Genomic DNA, 25829 nt, shown 5'->3' with positions numbered 1-25829 from the left:
ATTTCTTAAACCGAACATCCTAATAATTGTAATAATTGACGTGTGCGGGTGACAACCTCCATCACTATTGTCTGACCATAAAAAAGGGAACATATCTAGTGCAAATCAAACCCTCCGTGCAACCGTGCAAACTTTTAATCTGAAACACATGATGTTGATCCAAGGGGACGTGCAGATGAGTGAGAGGGGGGATTTTGAAAAAGTTTGATTAGCAGCGGGCAGTTAAGTATAAAATTATTCACACCCCCGCGTCCATCGGATCAACATCATGTGGTTCAAATCAGAAGTTTGCACGGTTGCATAGAGGGGTTGGTTTGCACCAGATACGTTCTCCATACAAAATCCAAAATCCAAAATGTCTCTCAATAATACATGTATCTGTAATAGTTTTCCATCCAAATTCTATATTTAAACCATACAGATTTTCTGAAATAAAAATAAGGCAAGGCTATCTTATCTTATATCTGAAAGCGAACAGATGCTCCGGCTAGTAAGGTCAACTGGGCTGCGCCAAACGGACGCACGCAACGCAAGCGAAAGCCAAGCGCGCCCGACCGTGGATCGTCACGTCAGTCGTCACCCACGGCCGCGGTCCGCTTCCTCGTTGATGCATGTCGTCGCGATAACTTTCGGATTTTGCTCCTCCAGGGCAACACCGGCAGGCGATGGGAGGTGCTTTCCGCTCGGCGGCCTGCCGGTAGTTGGGAGGCGAGCAACGGCGCAAGAGCCTGGCAGGGATCCAGCTCTCGATCGTCAGCGGGCCTGGGCTGCGTGTGCCCAAGCAGTAGCGGCCCACTGGCCTTGTAGCAGACACTCAACCCGGCATGGCTGCTATAAATAGTGAGGATACCATGGCATGAGACTCGTCACCACAAGTTTACAACACACACGTGAGAGTGTGTGTGTGTGAAGACTGAAGAGTGAGGAAGAAGATGGGCCGCAAGGCGAAGCGATGTAGTGCTAGTATCTACTTAACGTGATGCCGCCTGCAAATTAGAAGCACGTTGCGACGCATCTAACGATTTCTAGCTTGGGTGCGTGCAGGTGCTGGGAAGAAGGACGACGGCCGTGAAGAGAAGGTTGCCGCCGCGCCGGCGGCCGAGGGCGCGTCGTCGTCGTCGTCGGACGGGGAAGGAGCAGGCACCGCGGCCACCGGGCTGCCGATGGCCAACCTCGTCCGCCTCATGCGGCAGGTGATCCCCAAGGGGGTCAAGATCTCATCGCGCGCCAAGGACCTCACGCACGACTGCGCCGTCGAGTTCGTCGGCTTCCTCGCCGGCGAGGCGTCCGAGCTGGCCAGGGCGCAGCACCGCCGCACCATCTCGCCCGAGGACTTCACGCGCTCGCTCCAGGCGCTCGGCTTCGACGACTACGTCAGGCCCATGAGCACCTACATCAGCCGCTACCGCGAGCAGGCCACCAGCCCCGCCGGCTACAGCGGCGGGTTCGCGCGGCGCCCTCCTCCCCGTGCGACGGCGGCGCCGTGCGTTTCCGATGAGGAAACGCGGAGTCGTGTTCCCCCACACGGAGAGCACGGTGATGGCTGGCGCACGTCGGTGAACACGCCCGCGCCGGGCGGGCACGGCTATGATTACACTTCGCCTGATAACATGTGACATTCGATCATCATGCATGGCTACTGGCTACCTCCGTGTACTCATATATGCTGTGATACAGAAGGCACCGCAATAGTGTGTGAAGCATGATGCTTCTATTACAGCGGATGGGCGCGTGGGAAATGGGCCTAATTGTCTCTAACTTGCCCATAACGTGTTAAAATCACATAAGTGACCCACACGAAAAGTATTATATTCCCCGTAAGTAACCATATCACTATACCAGATCTATAAATCACATTTCATTCAAATAAAAAAAGAAAATAAAATCACAGTAATCCAGATATTTCAGAAGAAAAATATATCAATGGAGGGAAAGGTATCAAGAACATCTTACGTTAGATTAAAGTATTCTCTATGTTTTTCTCCTTTAGATTAAAGTATTCTCTATAAATCCAGTTTTTTTCTATATCATTTTTTTCTTGGTGCCCGGTCTACATAAGTTAAATCTCAAAACATTTAGCTGTTGCTTGGTTAACCTATTTTGTAACATGATGATTAACTCACAACGTTAAATTATGTTTGTTTAAGTCCAACCGTATAATTAGAAATCATACTAAAAATATAATACTGGTCTATGTACTCGATTGTAAATCATTACTATTATCATTTACGTTATATTTCGCGAACCAAACATCACCTTTTAGTTCCAACAGTGATGTTCTTGGCCGTTGAATTGCTGGCTCCTTCACATCATTATCCAACCTGTAGGAAAGCGCATTAGTTGACATTAGACCTATGATTAAAATGAACTTGCTTTATGTTGTGACTCATTCATTATACCACAGAAGATATAATAGAGTTACCGAATCGTTACAAAAGGCTATTGTTGAACACCAAAATGAGCCGGCGGACTGTCCGGCTCTGAGGCCGGACGGTCCGCGGTTCGGACGGTCCGCGCCTGTGGGCCGGACGGTCCGCGCGTGCGCAGAGCAGATTAGGGTTCCGAGTTTTGTGCTACAGTTGTTAGCTAAAATCACGGGAAAAGCTCGGAAATTAGTTTGTAAAGGGTCCAGCCCCCCTCCTCTATAAATAGAGAGGTATACGGCCGATTTATGATCAACAATCGAATCAATACAACTTTTATTCGCATTTTATCATAGGAGTAGTTCTAGTCTAGTTTAGGTTTAGCCTCTCAATCCCCAAATTCTTCGCCTCTCTTCGACTCTACGCCGATTGGAGGAGTCTAGGTCGGCCGGCCCGAGCCTAGACAACCCCTAGGATCTCTCCTCCCCGACGGGGTCCCTCCCGGGAGCGAGATCCAGGCCGCCGCCGGCGACTTCCGCCGCCCCTGCGCACGCGCGGACCGTCCGGCCTCAGGGCGCGGACCGTCCGGCCGTCAGGCAGAGGACCCAAGCTCCTGCACCAGGTCGCGGACCGTCCGGCCCCAGGCCGCGGACCGTCCGCGCCTGACCAGAGAGCACCGCCGCCTCGCGCCAGGTCGCGGACCGTCCGGCTCCATGCCGCGGACCGTCCGGCTCCGTGCCGCGGACCGTCCGCGCCTGACCAGAGAGCACCGCCGCCGGTTCTTCTTGAGTATTTGGCGCTCCGAAAAGGCGTCAACATACTTTTTGGCGACTCCGCTGGGGACAACACATATAGACCTATCAAATCGGCCCTCAATGGCCGATTCAAGAGATAGCTCTGAGGTTTCCGCCAGCAATATCATCACACCGACATGGGAAGCCTTGCCGGCTGAAGAACAGCTCCTGTTCGAGGAGCGCCAGGAGCAGCTGATCCAAGAAGCAAGGGCGAAGTTCCTGGCTGACTTCAAAGTGGACAGGAACAACAAAGTCGTTCGGCAACGGGCGACAGATCTGGCTTCGCTCCGACCTACTACGATTACCCCAAATGTAAGTAGCACCAACGAACTCCAATCTCTTAAAGCTTACATAGACGAACAACGAGAACAAATGCAAAATATCATAGGGGTTATGCAAAACGATTGTAGGAGACTAGTACGTGCATTTGATAAATCTAGTGTAGCAAATTTTCCTTCACACGAGGTTGAATTAGGAGATAATACACGTAATACATCGGTTAAAGGTTGTCACGACCAGTCACAACCCCCTTATGGGATGCCGATGGACACGTACCCTGAGAAAACGCAAATCGGCAGTAAACCAGCCGATCTACACATGTCCGGACCGTCCGCTCGCGAGCGCGGACCGTCCGGGTCAGCCACAGCCGGGCCCATTTTTAATGAGTTACCTAGACACGCACCCGAGCCACCACATAGGGCACCAAATTTAAACTATCCAGTCGGACGGTCCGCATATAACGACGGACGGTCCGCATATAATCACGGACGGTCCGGGTATGTATCCGGACAGTCCGCGCATGAGTCTTTTGAGGGGGATTATTACCTGAATCCTCGCCCGTCCCAGCAACACTTCCCATCACATTATGCAATGCACCAGCCCATTAATTCAGGATCCAGAGCCCAGGAAAGCTTTCCGGCCCCACCTAGAAGGCCGGAAAGAAACGATCAAACATATGAGCCATATAGGGCAAATGGAAATGCACCACGTAGCTCAAACCAATGGGGGGAACGACAACATACTAACATGCAACCAACCCCACCTATGTTTGACCAGAGAGCCGGTGGTCTTGCATCGGCTGCCATTGGTATAGTGAGGGAAGAAATAGCCGGGGCGTTCCGAGATAAGCTCGGAGTAAGCATGATCCCTGGGGGGCAATCATATCGGAAGCCTTATGACAGCCGATTTGATCACCAACCATACCCACAGGGAACCAGGATACCCGAGTTTGCAAAGTTTTCTGGTGACCAAGGAAAGAGCACGCGTGAGCACATAGGCCAGTTCCTAGCACAATTAGGAGAATTGGCCGACACCGAAGCATTCCGTGTGCGTTTATTTTCATTATCCTTAACAGGGACTGCATTCACATGGTATGCCACGCTCCCTCCTAATTCCATTTTGTCATGGAGAGACTTAGAGCAAAAATTTCATGAACATTTCTTCTCTGGTGATTATGAGCTAGATTTAGTAGACTTAGTGACCCTACGACAAGAAAAGGATGAATCAGTTAGTGATTATATCCGGAGATTCCAAGATACGAGAAACCGATGCTTTCAAATTCATTTAACAGATAAACAACTGGCGGGAATAGCCTTTGATGGATTACGCTATTATTTAAAAGAGAGATTAGAAGGCATCCAGTTCTTTACTCTAGCACAATTACATCAGAGAGCTTCGGCTTGTGAAAGCCGAAGCAAAGAACTAGTCAGAACGGTTCAGCATAATGTCCCTATAGTAGAACACAATCAAAGTAGTTCGAACGATGAACCAAAGAAAGTTTACACTGCCGAAATAGTTTGGCCCGAGCAGGCCAAATCTTCGACTTGCTACTCCTTGCAGTCAGTTCAAAAGGAACGACAGGAGGAGGTTAAGTTTACATTTAATGTCGGCAAATGTGATAAGATATTCGATGAATTACTAAAAAATGGTAACATTAAAATTGATTATATCGTTCCACCTGCCGACGAACTAAAGCGTCGCGCATACTGCAAGTGGCACAACTCATTTTCCCATGCCACTAATGATTGTAATGTGTTCCGACGACAAATTCAATCGGCCATTAATGAGGGACGATTGAAATTTTAGGAGGACACGGAGCCCTTCCCAATGAATGTGATCGACTTTAATGGCAAAAAGGTCCTAATTCGGCCCAACACAGCCAATAAGGGCAAAGACAAAGAAGTCGTCATCGGCAACGCACGGGAGGTCGATGGAAACAACAAAATTTCTTGTCGGAAAGTGATGGCCGAGAAGACTCCTGATGGAGGGGAGACACTAAAGGTAACCATCACAAACTCCAGAGTTGGAGGGCAAGCGCAGATAAAGGGACAAGAGCGAGAACCCATACTACGCATCGCGGACGGTCCGGTGCCCAGGCGCGGACGGTCCGTAACATTACCGGACGGTCCGGAGCATTCCAGCGGACGGTCCGGCAACGCCGAAGAGCCACGACGACCACGTACCTTCAAACCACGACGACCAGAAATAGGTACGTGGAAAACTAACACGTTCAAGGCAACTGGTCGGTTGGTAAAATCTAGCCCGACCTTTGATCAATTATTGTCTAAATATGTGAAAAGGAAGGCTGGCCCAAGCGACCGGCCACCAAAGGGACCTCGCTTACCCACCCAGGTGCGACGGCAGGTTAGGCCGATTGGACCACCACACCAATCGGAAAGGACGGAAGGTCATAATGTTCAATTAAGACCTAACGTACCTGCATGGACACCTCCACCATCATATCCACCTATGCCATATCCATACACATACATACCTTCACCATATGTCCCGAATCAAATGTGGGGCATGCCACCATACCCATTTGGGATACCACAGTACCCCGCTTGGGGGGCACCCCAAACATCTGTATTCAATAGGTTGACACCTCCAGTACAAGACCAATTGAGAGCCCCTCAATCTGGTCCACGAGCACAGGTCCAGCAAGATTACCGAACAACTCGGCCCCAAAGGCTGACTAATCCGGCAGGGGGGCATAAAGCTACAACCTCCAACAACAAAGGAGACGTCATTAAAATAGGAACGACAGATGTCGTCGTACAACAAAGTAACGAAGGGCCGATGATTTTTGGTGAATCGGCCAACACAAACAAAAAGGAAGGTACGGCTGTCAACAAAACAGCCGATCCAAAATATTCCATGCCCCGATGGTGCCCATCGGGATTGACACGATCGCAAAAAAGAAAATTACAGCGCCTCAGAGCAAAGGAGAATCAGGAAAAGGAGGCAGAAAGAATATTCAATGACACGCATCTGCAGTATCCGCCACCACAAAAGAGATGGAGACCAAAGGCCGTTGAGAAAAATCCAACGGCCACAAAGATAGAAAATAAAACGACAACTGTGCATCTCTCTGTAGGTATGGTAGACTGTCCGGCTATAAAGGCCGGATCATCTGCGCAGGACGCGGACCATCCGACCCCTGAGGCCAAACCATCCGCACTACACCAAGACACCACCAACGATGTACCGACACCCATGGAGGAAGATGACCTACAAGGGAAAGACCTGGTCGACTACGAAGCTACGCCAGAACACTTGGAAAATTAGAAAAAGTAAGGTGACGGATTGGTCAGGATCGCTATGACTCTCGACGGTGTCGGGACTGACAGTTCGATCAAAGCTAAAAGAATCACGTCCGTTGAGTCAACCATCGGGACTAAGGCCACTACGTATCTTCCTAGCAAGTGTCAAGATGCCTAAGAAAACTGATGTGATCACATCGAGTTAGTTGCTTTTGGTTCGCTCAGCTCCACCAAAAGGCAGGGGGGCATATGTTGAACACCAAAATGAGCCGGCGGACTGTCCGGACGGTCCGCGCCTGTGGGCCGGACGGTCCGCGCGTGCGCAGAGCAGATTAGGGTTCCGAGTTTTGTGCTACAGTTGTTAGCTAAAATCACGGGAAAAGCTCGGAAATTAGTTTGTAAAGGGTCCAGCCCCCCTCCTCAATAAATAGAGAGGTATACGGCCGATTTATTTATGATCAACAATCGAATCAATACAACTTTTATTCGCATTTTATCCTAGGAGTAGTTCTAGTCTAGTTTAGGTTTAGCCTCTCAATCCCCAAATTCTTCGCCTCTCTTCGACTCTACGCCGATTGGAGGAGTCTAGGTCGACCGGCCCGAGCCTAGACAACCCCTAGGATCTCTCCTCCCCGACGGGGTCCCTCCCGGGAGCGAGATCCAGGCCGCCGCCGGCGACTTCCGCCGCCCCTGCGCACGCGCGGACCGTCCGGCCTCAGGGCGCGGACCGTCCGGCCGTCAGGCAGAGGACCCAAGCTCCTGCACCAGGTCGCGGACCGTCCGGCCCCAGGCCGCGGACCGTCCGCGCCTGACTAGAGAGCGCCGCCGCCTCGCGCCAGGTCGCGGACCGTCCGGCTCCGTGCCGCGGACCGTCCGCGCCTGACCAGAGAGCACCGCCGCCGGTTCTTCTTGAGTATTTGGCGCTCCGAAAAGGCGTCAACAGCTATATATAAGCATGTTGGCTCGATATCATCCTGTAAACTGTATTATAATTTCTTTTTATGTTTTTGGAAATAAATCAATTTCTTTTATGTTTTTGGAAATATGTAGAGTGTGTCCTGTGTGGATGGGGAAAAAGCCACGCGACCGTGCACGAATCTGCCAATTGTCTTTTGCCGGAGTATTATATTCTTCATACAGTAACTCATAACAAATATAGAAGTCACACATCATCTAGTAAAAATAGAAAATCACAATGATCATATCTATATATTTGGGATTCCAAGTGTATCGAGACAAAAGTACCAACAATATCTTCAATTAGCTTAAAGTATTTTCCATGCATGTTTCATTCCTTTAGGACTAGTTTGAGAACATCATTTTCCCAAAGGATTTCTGTTTTTCCAAGGGAAAATAAACTAAATTCTCTTGAGAAAATGAAAATCTGAAAGAAAAATAGGGTCAAACCTTTTCCTAAATATAATTTTGGTGGTTGAATGCCCAACAAAAATAATTGGACTAACTAGTTTGCTCTAGATTATATGTTCTACAGGTGCCAAAGGTACAACACAAACCAATAAAAAGAACAAATTATGGTTCAAAAGAAAGGAGCAAAAGAAAACCGAAGTGTGCCCTGGTCTGGCACACCGGACTGTCCGGTGTGGAATCGGACAGTGTCCGGTGCACCAGGGACCGTACACTATGAACTCCTCAGCTTCGGGTTTCTCAGAGGCCGCTCCGCTATAATTCACCGGACTGTCCAGTGTCGCACCGGACTGTCCGGTGCGCCAAATGGAGCAACGGCTACTACGCTAACGATCGTCTGCAAAAGGGAACAGTGCGCGTGAACAGTGCGTGGACAGTTCACGCAGAGTTAGAGCAGCGCCAGAAGGCGCACCGGACAGTGAACAGTGTATGTCCGGTGCAGCACCGGACTGTCCGATGCCCCAAGATGTCAGAGCTCCAACGGTCGGAACCATCAGAACCCTAACGGTTGGTGACGTGGCTGGCGCACCGGACTGTCCGGTGGCACATCGGACTGTCCGGTGCGCCCATCGACAGCAGCGGCCTTCCCCAACGGCTGTTTTGGTGGTTGGGGCTATAAATACCCCCAACCATCACTATTCAAGGCATCCAAGTTTTCAGCACATTGCATTCAATACAAGAGCTCTAGACTTCACTCCAAGACACAAACAAGAGATCAAATTCTCCCCAAAGTCCAAAACCACTCCAAACACTTAGTGACTTGTGAGAGAGAGATTTTCGTGTTTATTTGAGTTCTTGTCGCTTGGATCACTTTTCTTCTTCCCCATTCATGTTCTCAAGACACTTGTAATCAAAGCAAGAGACACCAAGTTGTGGTGGTCCTTGAAGGGGTCTAAGTGACCCGATTTGATTAAGGAGAAAAACTCACTCGGTCTAGGTGACCGTTTGAGAGAGGGAAAAGGTTGAAAGAGACTCGGTCCTTAGACCACCTCAACGGGGACTATGTTTGCAAGAACCGAACCTCGGTAAAACAAATCATCGTGTCATCCGCTTTATTTCTTAGTTAATTTGTTTTCGCCCTCTCTTTCGAACTCGGATTTAATTCTAACGCTAACCTCGGCTTGTAGTGTGTGCTTAAATTTATAATTTTTAGATTCTACCTATCCACCCCCTCTAGGCGACTTTCAAAATCAAATGGAAAAATGAAATTTCTACACTAGCCCTTATATCTTTCTCCACATTCTTTCTATATCGTTTCTTATTGATACCTTCCCGTACCTAATGACCGACAATCCTACTATGGGTTATCCTAGTAAGCTTTAGTTGATTTCAACGTGAAATCAAAGTTGATGGCAAACACAAGATAATAATTTAAACAGATTTAGAACGCCAAATAGCGTAATACCCTTTGTCCTATATGTTAGATTGGTTTTGTATTAGATTGTTGAATATGAGACATAACCAGAGAAATACCCTACCTCTCTTTATATAATTTATAGACAGGCTCAGAAGCACGTCATTTTAGTCCTAGTCAACTACAACACAAGAGTCCTGACCTTATTACACATATTGTCTTTTATTAGCCGATTAGTTAAGGGATGTTTGAATGCACTAGAGATAATAGTTAGTGGCTAAAATTAGTTGAGACATCCAAACACCCTAGCTAATAGTTCAACTATTAGCTATTTTTGGTAAATTAGTTAATAGTTAGGTAGTTATTTGTTAGCTAGCTAATTCTACTAACAGTTTTTAGCCAACAAATTATTAGTTCTACTGCATTCAACACCCCCTTAGTCTGCTTGCCATCAAAGCCATGTCACATTGTTCGGTGTCTTCCTAGCAGTTCCTAAGTCACCCCATCTTCTAGTCAGGTAGTTGACTACGGAGGAACCCTTATTACATTGGTCCGTAAAGCCCACAAACTCTTCATGGTTAAACCCTTAAACCCTAAAGTCTTCTTAAAACTCCAGATAATTGTCAAGTAGAATCAAACAACATTTAGATACTTTTTTAAGAGAAACCATGAAGCGCTCCTTAAACACTTCCTCTAATCACTACCGGAATCAGCTCCTTTGCCGTGTGTCTCAGACACACGGCAAAGGCTATTTTACACTCGGCAAAGCCTTTGCCGAGTGTAACACTCGGCAAAGAACGCTCGGCGAACTGTACATCGGCAACAACCTCTTTGCCGAGTACTTTTTGTCGGGCACTCGGCAAAGACTTTGCCGAGTGCCATCTGGATCTCGGCAAAGAAAAGTAACCGTCACGGCGCCAAGTGACGGTGACGGATCCTTTGCCGAGTGCCTTCTGTGGCACTCGGCAAAGAGGCCAATTTTGCCGAGTGTGTTGCTCGAGAGGCCCTCGGCAAAGACTGGTCCAGTGGACCCCACCGCGAGTCCCTGTGCCGAGAGCTCTAGTAGGCACTCGGCAAAGGAGGCTTCTTTGCCGAGTGTCTGGTGGACTGGCACTCGGCAAAGAACCCTCCAGTGGGCCCCTTTGCCAGTATCTTTGCCGAGTGCCTTGGCAACAGCACTTGGCAAAGATGTCTTTGCCGGTTCCCAGGTTATTTTCTTTGCCGAGTGTCATTGTCAGCACTCGGCAAAGATTGCTTTACCGGTTCCCAGGTTTCCTTCTTTGCCGAGTGCTATGGTCATAGCACTCGGCAAAGCGACCCTTTGCCGAGTGTTACACTCGGCAAAGTGACCAGGATGTCCCTTTTTTATTTGCTTTTGTTGTTCCATCCAAACAAACAAAAGATATATATCATTCACATCACATTATATATCAATCACTTCACAGAATGAACACATTATCATCAACACCATATATATCACAAAGTCTCACTAAAGTCTCACAAATATAAGTCAGGATCATCACAAAACAGATATAAGTCTGCATCATCACTAACATCACCAAGTATCTCACAAGATAAAGTCTAACTAACATCACCAACACTCATAAAGGTAAGTCTGGATCATCACAAAACAAATCATCAACGAGGTGGGCATCTGGACTGGTTCGGCGAAGGGCTGGACGAAGCATGAGGGTTGTTCGACGCCGCCGATTGACCCTGCACAGAGAAGAGATTGTATGTGTGAGAACATATGAATATATATCATGCAGTACTAAAATTTTGATACTCACAGGAGTAGTAAACTCTGTAGGGTCAGCTGCAGGGAACAACGGAGGTGGTGGAGCATGACCCTGTGCGGCGCCAAGGCTCTCCATGTACGCGAACATCTCCGCCATCCTCTTCTCCAGCTCCTCACGTTGCCTCCTCTCATCATCTAGCTGAGTCTATAATATTTCGCCCTAATGTTACGATAATGCAAAGAGAAGATATATAAAAATCAATGAACGATGAATAGATAAGGAATAACCTGGAGTTGCTGGATACGATGCTGTGAGGTGTCTTGCCGAGGTCGTATGGCTGGGCTCGCGCTCGTGCTCCTTGCTCGCACCTGAGAGAGAGTGGGAGTGGAGGACGAGTCGATTGCCCCGTCGGCAATCCAGTACCGCCCATGCCTCTTGCCTCCTCCGACCCTCATGAGGACATCTCCGTCGATGTCCTCGGTCCTCGGATCGTAATCTGGCCCATGGACCTCCTTGGCCATGGCGGTGTACTCACTGAGTTGGCTGTGGATGGCGGGGTTGGTGTACGCCTCGGGCCCGTCATCCGGGTTGTAGGTGACATCGGACGTCGCCTTCCCCTTGTGGGCCATGGCATATGCCGAGAACGTGGAGCAAGGCGCGCCACCATGTGCTGCCGACTGCGAGAAAACCAATGAGATGGTTAGAAATCATGTCTAATCGAAAGTTATATACCTAAATAAAAAAGAGCGCGTACCCATGCTTCCGCGTATTTGCCCAGGCTGCGGCTGCCTTGATGGTGGGAGGGACCTTGCATCAGCAAACGCCGTTCCCGGCTAGCGTTGTGCGCCTCATCCCACTCAGCCGAGCACCACCTCTGCACCATCTGCTCCCAGCACTCAGGATGCGCGGCTTCATCTCTGGGCCCTGCTCAGGACGAAATCGGCCTTATGCCTTCTCCATGTCTTACCACCACTAGGCGGCTTCATCTCTTGGTTCGGTCTATCACATAACTCTGCCAGATCCACTCTTGCCTTTACGTTATCCTTTGACTTATCAGGAATCTCCATAATTGTTGCCCAAAGTGCCTCGGCGACATTCTTTTCAGTGTGCATCACGTCAATGTTGTGTGGAAGGAGCAGGTCATCATAATAGGGGAGCCGAGTCAAGCCCGACTTATGTGTCCACATATGTTGCTCACCATATCCCACAAAACCACCTTCTGGGTTGGCCACGAGACCGTCTATCTGTTCGCGAACTTCGGCACCAGTCATCATTGCAGGTGGGCGGTCTGTCACCATGACACCTTTCGTAAAGTTCTTGATGTCTAGTCGGAATGCATGGTCAGGAGGGAGAAATTGTCGATGTTTATCGAATGACGAATATTTGCCACCCTTCTTCAACCAAATGAACCTAAGAGCTTCCTTGCAAACTGGGCATGGGAACTTACCGTGAACACACCAGGCGCAAAATAGCCCATACGCCGGAAAGTCATGCATGGAGTACTGGTACCAAACATGCATTTTGAAGTTTGTCTTCGTAGCTCGGTCGTACGTCCATACCCCTTCCTCCCAAGCACGGACCAATTCATCAATCAAAGGCTCCATGTACACGCCCATTTTATTCCCCGGGTGTCCAGGAATTATCAACGACACGAATATGTTCTGTCTTTGAAAGCATACGCCGGGGGGGGGGAGATTGATGGGGATAACGAACACGGGCCAACATGTGTATGGGGCAGCGGTCATTCCATAGGGATTGAACCCATCTGTGGCCAGCGCAACACGAACATGTCGAGCCTCTTTGGCTTTCTCATGGTGAATGGCATCAAAGTGGGTCCATGCTTCACCATCGGATGCGTGAACCATCTTGTCAGGATTGTATCGTTTGCCTTTTTTGTGCCATGTCATCTGTTTCGCGGATTCCTCTATCATGTATAGACGCTGGATCCTCAGTATGAACGGAAGGTGGCGTAGGATTGTCACGGGGATGTCGAGCTGCCTCTTCTGTCCATCACCAGAGTCTACCTCCATGAACCTAGATGATTTACACTTCGGACAGTACTTTGCCTCAGTGTGTTCTTTCCTAAATAGGACGCAGCCCTTCGGACAAGCATGTATCTGCTCATACGTCATCTTGAGTGCACGAAGGAGTTTATGTGCCTCGTACATGCTCTTTGGCAGAACGTGATCCTCCGGAAGCAGGCTGCCAATAACTGTCAACAAACCATCGAATGCGTCTCGACTCATGCTATACTGCGACTTGAACGCCATTATACGCCCAATGGCATCCAGTTGAGAAACCTTTGTCTTGCCGTGAAGGGGTTTCTGTGCCGCGTCAAACATGTCGTAGAATGCCTTTGCGGTCGCCTCTGGCTCGTCCTCCGTACGTCCTTCGGCGAACTGTGCCTCGTGATAGTCGTTCAACATGTCTCCTACCCCGGCATCAGCATCGTAATCCTCGACGCGTTGTCTCACCACCTCCTCTCTCGTGCGATGCGCTTCACCATGGAAGATCCACCGAGTATAGTCCGGCGTAAATCCATTCTTCCAAATATGTTCTACCATGGCCTTCTTTGGTTTTCTTTTCCGGTTGTCACATTTGCTGCACGAACAAGGGACTAGGCTAGCTCCTTTAGCAGCTTCGCCATATGCCCGTTCCACGAAAGCATCGGTCTTCCTAATCCATTCTGGGGTGACATCATTACGTCGAACGCGGCCCGTGTACATCCACTCACGGTCCTCCATCCTCTAACATATATAACCGAGTATAGTTTAATATAGACATGTAATGCATGTACACTACGTTCCTACCTTCTAATAGGTGAGGATAGGTCCTAATCCCACCCGCGGTTGCGTAGATGGAGTTAGTTTCCATGCTCTACTCCGATCCGAGATAGAATTTCGGTAGCACCTCCCCGCTGTTCTCCGGATACACGTCCTGGCAGGGAGAGTGTACTGTCCGGAGAACAACAGGGAGGTGACGCCGAAACTCTTTCTCGGACCGGAGTAGAGCATGGAAACAAACACCATCTACGCAACCGCGGGCTGTCCAAAAAATGTGGACAATTCGAAACTGATACATTTGTAGATATGCAAAGATCTGCATATCTACACCGTATCTCTTTCGAACGGGAGACGGCTAACTGGGTTACGTGATCTACGACCATGATGCGGAAATAGAGGTTATACCTAGGGTGGCGGTGGAGTCAGGCTAGTGGGGCTGTGGCGTGTCGGTGCAGTGGCGACGCGACACGGTGCAGGCAGACCCGTAGCGGCTAGGAAGACAAGTATCTTCTCTGTAAAAAAGAAACACAAGTCTATTAATACAAAAAATCGACAGCACCTCTCCTGTACGTTGAGGTTTTTAAAACCTGCAAATAACACTAACAGCACGATGGCTGACATGCACACAGTAACAAAAAATTCACCTAAAGTATACACTCCAAAGGTAATAGAGCAATCTAACTAGTGCTGAGAACAAGTGAGCACAAGGTTTTCAAAGATTTATTTCTACTTGCATGATTCAAACTTAACAAGAATTAAATCCTAATACACATGATTCTAACCTCGGTCTGCGCAGGGAGGATGTCGATGGTCGGAGCGGGGAGTGGCGGAGATGGCACTGCAGGGGCGGCGGCGCTTGGTGGCAGGGGGGCGGCGGCGCTTGGTGGAAGTGTGGGCGGCGGCGCTTGGCGGCGTGGGGGCGGGGCGCGGCGCCCGGTGGCGTGGGGGCGACGGGAAGCGGCCCGGCGGCGTGGTGGCGGCGTGGGGGCGACGGGAAGCGGCCCGACGGCGTCGTGGCGGCGTGGGCGCGGCGTGGGAAGAGAGAAAGGAAGTGAGCGAAGAGAAGAAGAGAGGAAGACGACCAGAGTATTATTCAACGGCTTTGCCGAGTGCCAGATCGTGGGCACTCGGCAAAGAATTTTTTAAAAATTTTAAAATCCATTTTGCCGAGTGCCTCGGACCTGGCACTCGGCAAAGACGGCTTTGCCGAGTGCCAGATCGCGGGCACTCGGCAAAGCATTTTTTAAAAATTTTAAAATACATTTTGCCGAGTGCCTCGGACCTGGCACTCGGCAAAGCCGTCTTTGCCGAGTGCCAGATCGCCGGCACTCGGCAAAACATTTTTTAAAAATTTTAAAATACATTTTACCGAGTGCCGATTGACAGACACTCGACAAAACCTTAACTTATTGTTTTTGTCGAATGCTGCCGGGCTGGCACTCGGCAAAGAGAGTCTTTGCCGAGTGTCTTCGTTGGACACTCGACAAAGTACATTTTTTTTTATTTTGCCGACCAAAATTTTTGTGGTATGTTCCTACACTATATAGACCTACATGTACCATTTTAGGACAATTATAACAGTGTTTTCTATAGCTAGTACATTTAGTTTGTTTATTTGAATTTCTTCGGAAAATTCAGATTTGAACTGCAGGTCACTTGAAACTTGGAAAACCGTGCATGCAAAAATGATATCCATGCTACATAGCACAAGTTACGACCGATTTCAGGAGCGGACCGGAAACTTCGAGCACCATGCTCACTCAACATGGCCGTGAACTTGCCATACAACTGTTTAAAAAATTTATAAAACATAAACAAACTTAGAAAATCATGAAACTTGTCCACATGTCATGATATCATATGTAGAGTCTGTGATAAAAAATTTAGAATATTTGGAGAAAGTTGTGAGACACTATGTGTAGAAAACTAAGAGAACCACACATGAAATCATAGAGTTTCAATGTGGATCTCTTAGGTTTGTACACAAAGTGCGTTACAGATTTCTCGAAACTTTTTCAAATTTTTATCACAGCCTCTACATATGATATCATGGCACGTGGACAAGGTTCATGATTTTCTGACTTTGTTTCTGTTTTATACAATTTTTAAACACCTGAATGGCAAGTTTACGGTCATGTTGAGTGAGCATGGTGCTCGAAGTTTCTGGTCCGCTCCTGAAATCGGTCGTAACTTGTGCTATGTAGCATGGATATCATTTTTGCATTCACGGTTTTCCAAGTTTCGAGTGACCTACAGTTCAAATCTGAATTTTCCGAAGAATTCAAATAAACAAACTAAATGTACTAGCTATAGAAAACACTGTTATAATTGTCCCAAAATGGTACATGTAGGTCTACATAGTGTAGAAACATACCACAAAAAGTTTGGTGACCAAAATAAAAAAAATAAAAATATGCTTTGCCGAGTGTATACAGAGGACACTCGGCAAAGACTATGTTTGTCGAGAGCCAGATATTTGACACTCGGCAAAGACTGACGGCCGTCAGTTGTAGACGGCCGCTAACGGCCCTTTGCCGAGAGCCATGTTTGCCGAGTGCTTGACCCTCGGCAAAGAAGTCTTTGTCGAGTGCTTGGCTGTGCCGAGTGTCCTACACTCGGTAAACTAGCTCTTTACCGAGCGCAGGACTTTGCCGGCACTCGGCAAAGTCTGCTTTGACGAGTGCCCGATAAAAAGCACTCGGCAAAGCCACCGGCACTCGGCAAAGGCGCGAATTCCGGTAGTGAATGATGTGCGCTTTCTTACAAAATACCTCCATTAAGTATTTAAGTGTAGCCCTTGACCTCGTGTTCGTGGGCCGCTTCTGTAAGATTCCTAATCTTCAAAAAACTATCTCAAAATATTTTTTAAACATCTTTTGAGGATATATAGCCCTAGAGCACTAAATCGACTACTTTTAGTCGATTAAAAGGTCTTAGACATCCTTACGAGTCCTAAGTATCAAATCACCTTCTTCTATCGGCTATACGCAACTAACGAAGTTATCTCTAGTCTCACTAACTTATGTCAGTTTGCGCATGGCAGATCAAAATTAGCTAACTTTTGCTGGCTAATAATCCAGCCTATGGAAGTTAGCTAGCTCTGGTCGCGCTAACTGGTGTCGATCGCCTAATAGCCCAGGGGCGGATTTGCACCCTGGGCCACCTGGGCCATGGCCCGGGGCGTAGCCCAATTTTTTTGTTTAGACCTAGGCGTTTTCAGCACTAAAAATTGGCCCACAAGCCCAGGAACAATGCCTGACGTTCTGGCAAGCTGGCGGCTGCTTGTCCTCGCTGGCTCCTTCAATCCGTCGCGCACACGTCCTGTGGGTCCTTGCCTGTTCATTCAATGTCAATCCTCCATCGCTCCACGCCTCATGGGAGCTGCCGGCGCCGAGCAGCGAGCAGCGCAGCGGTGGCGAGTTAGTGCCCTCCACTCTAGGATACGCGCTCCGCCTCCAGCCCTCCACGGATCTGCGTCCTGGCGTCCGGTCCGGCGTCCGCGGTTCGCCTCACCCCCGAGCCGGCGCCAGGCAGGTCCACGTCCACCCCCACATATCCGTGCTCCTACTGGTCCTGCCTAAAGGAGAATTTGTTGATCACTTAGTACTTGATGTATTCTGACATTGAAAATGCTAATCGGTTGGAATAGTCTGAGAATAAGAGTGAATCGTCACACACTCTTTCCTGAAAACTCTACATGCAGCAATGAGGAGCACGTACGCACTGGTAGGCAACAGATCAATCCCTGCCGGCTATATCATAGGTTTCCATTCACACGCTAATGTTTATGAAGTTATTAACTAGGTACTTTTATCTTTTTATCAAGTTTGTTGTATTTTTATGCTGAATTGAATACATACTATTTTAATCAATTTTTATAGTATATTATGGTATATTATAATTTTAACAATATATTTCGTCGTATAATATATTAACAACCTTTAAAAGTAAACTTAAATTTTTATAAAGTGGCCCGACACGTCGATTTTACGTAGCTCCGCCACTGTAATAGCTAATACTCCATCCGTCGCATTATATAAGGTGTAATTAACTCTGATTCAAAGACCAAAAAATATACTTAATTATGTCTATATCACTGCATTGATGTACATACGCCTTATATTGTGGAACAAGAACTAAATGTGGTTAGGCTTTATATCCTAGGACGGAGTGAGTAGAAATCAATGGTTTACAATAGCCAATAATAGATGTTTTTATTTATTTCCTATATAGATGTTTTTATTTATTTCCTGTATGTTTTACAATAGCCTTATATTGTGCAGAAAATTTAGGCACACGTGCCACGAACGTCTGAAATGTACTCCGCGCGTATTACCCTGCACTACGACGTAGGAGTATGTACGTTGAACCAAGCACACATATATCTCTGACACAGTACAATGATATACTACTACAACAACAGTACTGCCCAATTCATCCATATTTTCACGTTCCATCTTCCGCGTGTGACAACTCGATCGGCCACGCACGCAGACGACGACGGTCGACGGAGCAGTACTTCACAGAATCCTCCGCCACTCGTCACACCAACAGGCGCGCGCTGGTGCGCATGCATCATGCATGCCATCGTCCGTCCCTTGGCGTGCCTCGGTAGACGGTAGCTAGAGTAGTAGCCTGTGCTTGCTACCCCTGGTCAACACATCGTAGCCTCCTATATTTAACGTATCCTCACACATCACAAGAACGACACACACAAACCAGTAGCCACTACTCCATCCACCACACCACGAGCGCGCGATAACCCTAGCTAGCTTCAGGTAGTAGCGAGAGCCAATGGACTCCAGCAGCTTCCTCCCTGCCGCCGGCGCGGAGAATGGCTCGGCGGCGGGCGGCGCCAACAATGGCGGCGCTGCTCAGCAGCATGCGGCGCCGGCGATCCGCGAGCAGGACCGGCTGATGCCGATCGCGAACGTGATCCGCATCATGCGGCGCGTGCTGCCGGCGCACGCCAAGATCTCGGACGACGCCAAGGAGACGATCCAGGAGTGCGTGTCGGAGTACATCAGCTTCATCACGGGGGAGGCCAACGAGCGGTGCCAGCGGGAGCAGCGCAAGACCATCACCGCCGAGGACGTGCTGTGGGCCATGAGCCGCCTCGGCTTCGACGACTACGTCGAGCCGCTCGGCGCCTACCTCCACCGCTACCGCGAGTTCGAGGGCGACGCGCGCGGCGTCGGGCTCGTCCCGGGGGCCGCCCCATCGCGCGGCGGCGACCACCACCCGCACTCCATGTCGCCAGCGGCGATGCTCAAGTCCCGCGGGCCAGTCTCCGGAGCCGCCATGCTACCGCACCACCACCACCACCACGACATGCAGATGCACGCCGCCATGTACGGGGGAACGGCCGTGCCCCCGCCGGCCGGGCCTCCTCACCACGGCGGGTTCCTCATGCCACACCCACAGGGTAGTAGCCACTACCTGCCTTACGCGTACGAGCCCACGTACGGCGGTGAGCACGCCATGGCTGCATACTATGGAGGCGCCGCGTACGCGCCCGGCAACGGCGGGAGCGGCGACGGCAGTGGCAGTGGCGGCGGTGGCGGGAGCGCGTCGCACACACCGCAGGGCAGCGGCGGCTTGGAGCACCCGCACCCGTTCGCGTACAAGTAGCTAGTTCGTACGTCGTTCGACTTGAGCAAGCCATCGATCTGCTGATCTGAACGTACGCTGTATTGTACACGCATGCACGTACGTATCGGCGGCTAGCTCTCCTGTTTAAGTTGTACTGTGATTCTGTCCCGGCCGGCTAGCAACTTAGTATCTTCCTTCAGTCTCTAGTTTCTTAGCAGTCGTAGAAGTGTTCAATGCTTGCCAGTGTGTTGTTTTAGGGCCGGGGTAAACCATCCGATGAGATTATTTCATGCACGCTTTTTAGACTGACGACTGTTCGTGTGTGTCTTCTGCGCAGTTCCGCTCCTAGCACAATTATATCATCCTTGATGATCGTTTAACGCAACAGTCTTCTCTGGAGGTCTAGACCTAGCGGATCTTTTGTTGTACTCCCTTCTATACGTACATGCATACTACACGTACGTACGGCGGCGGTACGGCAGCTACATATTCGTCGTTCGAGTGTGATGCATGGTTTGTCTTTAAAGCCCTTCGTCGTTCTAGCTGCTGGCCTGCTGCTATAGCCTGTAGGTGAGGTGTTCGTGGCTTGCGACGCGCGGGAGGAAGCACGACGGACGGTGGCGGCGCATGTTCTTGACTCTGGACTATTGCGCGTAGGCGCGTGACCAAGTTCCACGGTGGCGTGCGCGGCTGCAGCGAGGCGCCCGCGACAAGTGCCGGCGATCCCGCAGCTTCCGCTTTGATTCTGCCGGCCGGCATGTACGTGCAGGATTTCCAAAACTAGAGTGGGTCCCGCGTATCGAAAACACATCACCGATCTGATTCCTACGTGCAGTGGAGGCTTCTGGCTGCTGCTGTGGCTGTGCAGGCTGCATGCATGCATCGCAGCGTTTCGTTTCCCCTGCTCCAGTGCATGCTCTGCTCGCTACCGCTTCGGGAACTGAATACCGCAGCTCGCCTTGTTTTGTGAGCTCTCTCTCTCTCTCTCTCTACGTACGCACGACCGCGTGAGGTCAGGTCTATTTTTGTTGCCGCACGGCTGCAGCTGCACCCACGGCCTGCGTCTGCGTGCGTCGTCGGTGCGTGACGAAATATCTACATGTAGCCAAGCATACAGATACAGCGGCAGCACCCTATGCGTTGCCGATTGTTACTGTACGGTACGAAGAGCTCGGCTAGAGATGGTGATGGGTACCTGCTATCCGAAACCTGATGGGTTTTTGCTCTATTAGAGTATGGGCTTGAGTCAATTTCTCTATCTATAAGTTTGTTAATGAATTCAAATGGAAACCCAACGGGTACGTAGGCATGAGTTTATTCTTCCACTACTCATACCCGTAAACCTATGAGTTTTTAAAACCCACCTTAAAATCATCATTCTTTATAAATATATCTCATAATATTATTAATTTAATATGTTCTAATTGAAATAAACTTCATGTAACAAATTTTAAGCTAAAATTAGTTATCACTTGTTATTCTTATCCTATCTTATTAATGTATTGATTGTTATTTACATGATGAATTATTTTTTATGTTGATGTTAGTGGGTATGGAAAACCCGTTGGGTACCCGAAACCATCATGGATATGAGTTTGAGCAAAATTTTATACCCGTCATGGGTATGAGTTTTTTTAGCGGGCATATTTTTTTTCGCGGGTATGAGTTTGGACAAATAATACCCAACGATTTTTTACCCGTTGCCATCTCTAAGCTTGGCTCCATCGTGGTCGTGGCCTCGTGGGCTGGTACTGTACGGTTTTGTCAAATCTCGGACCCCCCTTCATTCTAGAGTCTAGACAACCAAATTCATTCTAGTACATTTTTTGAGACAACAAAAGGCGCATTCAGCCGTTTCCGATACTGCAACAACTGCAAGGAACGAGTACGCATTTTTCTGAAAAAAGATGAATGACACCACCAGTCACCAGGTTGCGAGCCAATGGACGCACTATAGTAAAATGACAGCAACAAGATCGCCAGTTCCAAATACACAACATAAATTGTTTAAAATACATAAATACCAGAGAAAACGCTGAAAAAAGGAAAACAAAAACTAATGCTGTCATATACGAAAGAGAAACAAACGTGAGCTTCGCTGTTCATCAGTTCCTGTCACCATTGCTCGATTCATTGGCCTGCTTTAACTTTAACTAAGCTGGTCAGTTATTCAGTTCCGAGTAGAGTACGGCAGAAATTGTCTAATAAAGGACAGTTTGGCAATCCCATTTTTACTAGTGATTTTTTTTTTCATTTTTCCAAGGAAATTAGTTCATTTTACCTTAGGAAAATCGGAATCACTTGGAAAAATGAATTTGCCAAACTAGCCCTAAAATACATGAAAAATGCCAGAGACAACGCTCAAAAATCCAATACCGATGCTGTTGTGAAAATAGCGAGTTAGCGACAAACGTGGTGGTGCTGTTCACTGTTCAGCGGTCCCCGCCCCCGCCGCCGCCGCCGTTGTTTGGTTCCACCTCTGCTACGGTGGCATCCCCAGCTTCCCCGTTTTCAACTCTAACACACTGCCTCTTGTTGGAGACATCTGCTTCTTCCTCTTCCAGCTCTTCGTCCCCATCATCGTCCTCCTCCTCACCGAAGCCCTTGTTCAGGTCTTCCTCGGAATGGTCTCCATCTGCAGCCCCTTCGGCGGCGCCATCGTTGTCATCCAGGCCTCCTTTTTCCACGTCATCTCTGGTCTCAGCTTCTCCTCGCTTCCTTTGTGGAATCACATGGAAGAATGCCGTCTTCCAGTCCCTTGTTTCCACAAACTTCAACATTATCTCAAACACTTGGTTAACTGTAAGAACCTGCATGGTTATCGATACACACGAGATCAGTACTCTTAGTACAAACTACTCCAGAGAGATCAGATATTCTAAAGCCAAACGACCTTTTCATGAATACAAGTAACGAATGAGATAACAAGATAATCAGACAGTTCAATGGACATAATCTGGCAACTTGTGGCAGTACCTTATAACAAGCATGGATAGAAATACATTGCGCTCACTTGTCCAGTGTGCATTCAAGTTTGAATATTCAGAAAAGCAGCAAAACGCACAGCAAGACGCCACCACAATATATGGGCATATTGGAACATTTCAAAAGAATATAGTGGGTACAGAAACAAATTTGAAACAGAGGATGATGCCTTCGGACACAAGGTTATTGAAAGGTGAGTTAACAAAAAAAAAATCATATGAAAGGTCCAAACGGTTATACAGTCACCTGAGAACTTGACATTTTTAGGTAGTTTCCAATAGGAAGCTTTGCAGATTGAATTCCCTGCTCAGCTGACTTCTTCAGTGTTATGCCTTTCCATCTGTTTCGATCCACCAGGCCGCCGATGATGTATATTTTCGACATGTCTAGATCATCAAGCACTGTCTCAGCATCTGCTGTAAGATACACGAGGTTTTCTTTACGGTCTTCAAATGCTTCAATATAAGGCCTGGCCGCCCTTTCAATGATCCACTTATCATACCCAGGAATTCTCTGAAGATGGGTCGCCATTTCACCACTGCAACCTGTCAGCCACAGGTGAGCTGGGTTTGCAGATCTCCCATTCACTGCATAGCAGTACATAATCTGTAACACACATCAGTTCATTTGTAAAATATTTCACAAGGTAATATTAAATTTTGTGCTTGCAGAAGATATGGAGCATTGGAGCTGGACAGAGATATTTTACAACAATATGTAATGCAGACATTGGTACTAGTGCCCTTCTCACAAACTTGCTGTAAAAAACTCGAGAAAAACAAGGGCACAGAGCCTCCAAGAATGGCATTGGATATGACCACAAACTCACTAATTAGTACAATGAGATTAGGTGTGGTTTTGTAGACGAATGCCGTAAATGTTTCCCTAGCTAGTCTGCACTTTGTAGTCAATTTACATTTTACAGCGTTTGCACAGACACTTCAAATACATATTTTGATAAAAGGGAACAGTTTAACAGTTAACAAGTCTTGATAAAAGGCTTAGTTTACCAAATTATGAGATCTTACAAACACATCTAGTAGATAATCCACAATTCCATATATCAAAATCTGTCAGTAGCTTCACATAAACTACTCAGTTATAGGCTCCCTCAAGAATCATGCAGGCTATCATTCAACGTTTCATTGAGTTCAAAGCATACTAACAAGAGAGCGGCAATTTTACCTGCTGCGTGAGGCTATGAATCTCGTTGGGCCTCATAAGGTCCGCAAACTCGAGGTCCAGCACCACCTTCTGGCCCGCGCCCTCAGCCGCGCGCCTGAGCCGGTCAGCTCGCGCCCCGCGCTCCTCCGCCCGCCGGCCCACCCGCTCGCGCCGCGTCTCCCGCCGCGCCGCCACCATCTCGGCCCGGGCCTCATCCGACGGCGCGGCGGCAAGAGCGTCCTCCCACTCACGCCTCCGCCGCTCTATGTCGGCGCGCCGTCGCTCCTTCTCCGCCGCTTTTCGGGCCGCTTTACGTTCCGCCTGCCGCTCCTGCTTCTGCAGCTTCTTCCTCGCGCTCTTCGAGAGCTCTGCGGGCTTGCCCCCATCATCCGCTACCATCTTCTCTTTCTCGGTCTCCGCGCTGTCAGTGTCAGCCATCTCAACGCGCCGCCGCCGCCGGAGCGGCCCTGGGATCGAACTTCGAAGAGGGTTTTTGGGTTTCCACTGAGAGAAGCGACTTGACCGAAATAACCTTTGGGCGGTTCACTGGAAACCCGTGTTCTCGCAGTGATTATGAATCTTACGGATCCTATTTTCGTCCCGAAAGCAAATCAGTATCTGTTTGGTTGGGCTGTGGTCGTAAAAAAAGTTATTGTAGGCTATGAGCTATAAAAAAAGCTGTTGTAGACTGTAAGTTGTTAAAAAACTAAAAACCGTTTGGTGTAAACCACTAAAAATCGTTAAAAAATCTTCGATATATGTTTTCACAGTTTCATCCGAAAAGCCACTAAAAGCAGGTCTAGGGGTGCTTTCAGATTTGCACTACGAGAAAATAGGCTTTTAGAAAAAACTGCTTCCTGGATCCAGCCCTTTGGTTGGCTTTTGACTTTTAGGGAGGCAAAAGCCAAAGCCAAAAGTCAAACCAAACACACCCTTAATTGGTAGTGCTAGTTACCATAGAGCCTCTAATTGCTTTTTTTCCTTTATTGTTGTCTCTTTTCTCTACTATATAAACATTAGTTTTCACAGTTTGAGGGTTGAAAGTGTAACTCTTTCCCTTCCTATTTTTATACAAAAGTGTGGTAAAATTGTATACAAGTGGAGGTTTAAACCTCAGTTATTAAGGGCCGGTTTGGTTTGTTAAGGGCCGGTTTGGTTTGTGACTAACTATGCCACAGTTTAGCTAAGGTTAGTTGTTTGTATTGAATAACTAACCTTAGGCACAAAAGTGTGGCAAAATATGGCAAATTAGTCAGCGAACCAAACGTGCCTTAAATTCACATCAATACTCACCTAACCAACAAAATACACATATTTTTTATGTTTTATTAAAACAAAATTTAGACTTGTGATATATAGAAATTGTAGCAATGTACGGGTATCTGATTAGTTTGTATTTAAAACTGAGTGGATTTTAAAGTCCAAATGTGAAACGAGTAACATGAATTTGTAAAAAAAACATACAAACACCTTAAACATTGGTATAAATTGAACAATTTTAGAAAATAAATAGGTACCCCAGTGGTCATCCTCGCACGTTGAACAAAGCGTCTACAATTTTATCATGAAACTCATTTATACCTTGTTCTTTATCATCATGTTCTTGAGACAAAAAAAAACGTCACCACGGGATTTTTTTTTTGTAATTATCACACCTTCAAAGTCCGCATCCGCCATAACACTTAATAAAGTTATGTAGGGCCATTCAAAGAAGTATTATTTTGTTTGTTTTACGATTAGATACAATGGTAGGTGCAACATATCATTTTATCTTGAGTACACAAAATGAACACTCGATGATGAATGGTAAAATAATTTGAAATTTTTTCTTTTCCTCCACTTCTTGGATCTTGTCGAAACTCAGATGGATGGTTCTTTATTCTTCTGTATGGTACACCCTTCATGGTTAGAATATCTCTAGCCAACTAGGTCTTTTTTACATAAGCTAGAAAACTAGAAAATAACAACAAACATGTTTGTAAATTAACCATGAATTAACAGTAAAAATATAAAACAAAGTATTTCAGTTCATGATGAGGATGATGTTAGAATTTCTTGGTATATTTGTACAAAACATTATTGAACACT

At 47.8% G+C, this 25829-nt stretch overlaps 3 protein-coding genes across 4 annotated transcripts; 2 read left to right on the top strand and 1 right to left on the bottom strand.

The window, feature by feature from the left end:
• The first annotated feature begins 370 nt into the window (after positions 1-370).
• LOC103627669 (nuclear transcription factor Y subunit B-1) lies at positions 371-1758 on the top strand. Of its 2 annotated transcripts, none has more exons than XM_023300208.2 (2): positions 371-954; positions 1045-1758. In XM_023300208.2, exons 1-2 carry the CDS (start codon positions 933-935, stop codon positions 1614-1616), a joined length of 594 nt encoding a protein of 197 aa, XP_023155976.1. In that variant the 5' UTR covers positions 371-932; the 3' UTR covers positions 1617-1758. The 2 variants fall into 2 exon arrangements, with proteins under 2 accessions (XP_023155976.1, XP_023155975.1); XM_023300207.2 differs by having other exon boundaries at positions 371-963.
• A 16979-nt stretch (positions 1759-18737) lies between these two features.
• On the top strand, positions 18738-19882 carry LOC542498 (leafy cotyledon). Its single transcript, NM_001112048.2, has one exon. It carries the CDS (start codon positions 18795-18797, stop codon positions 19629-19631), a length of 837 nt encoding a protein of 278 aa, NP_001105518.1. The 5' UTR covers positions 18738-18794; the 3' UTR covers positions 19632-19882.
• Positions 19883-21666: 1784 nt separating this feature from the next.
• On the bottom strand, positions 21667-24177 carry LOC100383580 (uncharacterized). Its single transcript, NM_001176228.1, has 3 exons — positions 23763-24177; positions 22824-23183; positions 21667-22402 (listed from the first exon to the last, which is right to left on the bottom strand). Exons 1-3 carry the CDS (start codon positions 24138-24140, stop codon positions 22025-22027), a joined length of 1116 nt encoding a protein of 371 aa, NP_001169699.1. The 5' UTR covers positions 24141-24177; the 3' UTR covers positions 21667-22024.
• Positions 24178-25829: the final 1652 nt, after the last annotated feature.

This window comes from Zea mays, chromosome 5, assembly GCF_902167145.1.
Source record: "Zea mays cultivar B73 chromosome 5, Zm-B73-REFERENCE-NAM-5.0, whole genome shotgun sequence".
Classification (NCBI taxonomy): Eukaryota; Viridiplantae; Streptophyta; class Magnoliopsida; order Poales; family Poaceae; genus Zea; species Zea mays.
Note: the sequence above shows the minus strand (reverse complement) of the source record. Positions and strands in the feature narration are given on the sequence as shown.

Excerpts from the sequence above, each read along its gene's own strand:
- LOC103627669 (XM_023300207.2), top strand. The coding sequence starts at position 933 with ATGGGCCGCAAGGCGAAGCGATGTAGTGCTA. Across the intron at positions 964-1,044 it reads GGCGAAGCGATGTAGTGCTA|GTGCTGGGAAGAAGGACGAC; the intron begins GTATCTACTTAA and ends GGGTGCGTGCAG.
- LOC542498 (NM_001112048.2), top strand. The coding sequence starts at position 18,795 with ATGGACTCCAGCAGCTTCCTCCCTGCCGCCGGCGCGGAGAATGGCTCG.
- LOC100383580 (NM_001176228.1), bottom strand. The coding sequence starts at position 24,140 with ATGGTAGCGGATGATGGGGGCAAGCCCGCAGAGCTCTCGAAGAGCGCG. Across the intron at positions 23,184-23,762 it reads TTCATAGCCTCACGCAGCAG|ATTATGTACTGCTATGCAGT; the intron begins GTAAAATTGCCG and ends TGTGTGTTACAG. Across the intron at positions 22,403-22,823 it reads TAAAAATGTCAAGTTCTCAG|GTTCTTACAGTTAACCAAGT; the intron begins GTGACTGTATAA and ends ATAACCATGCAG.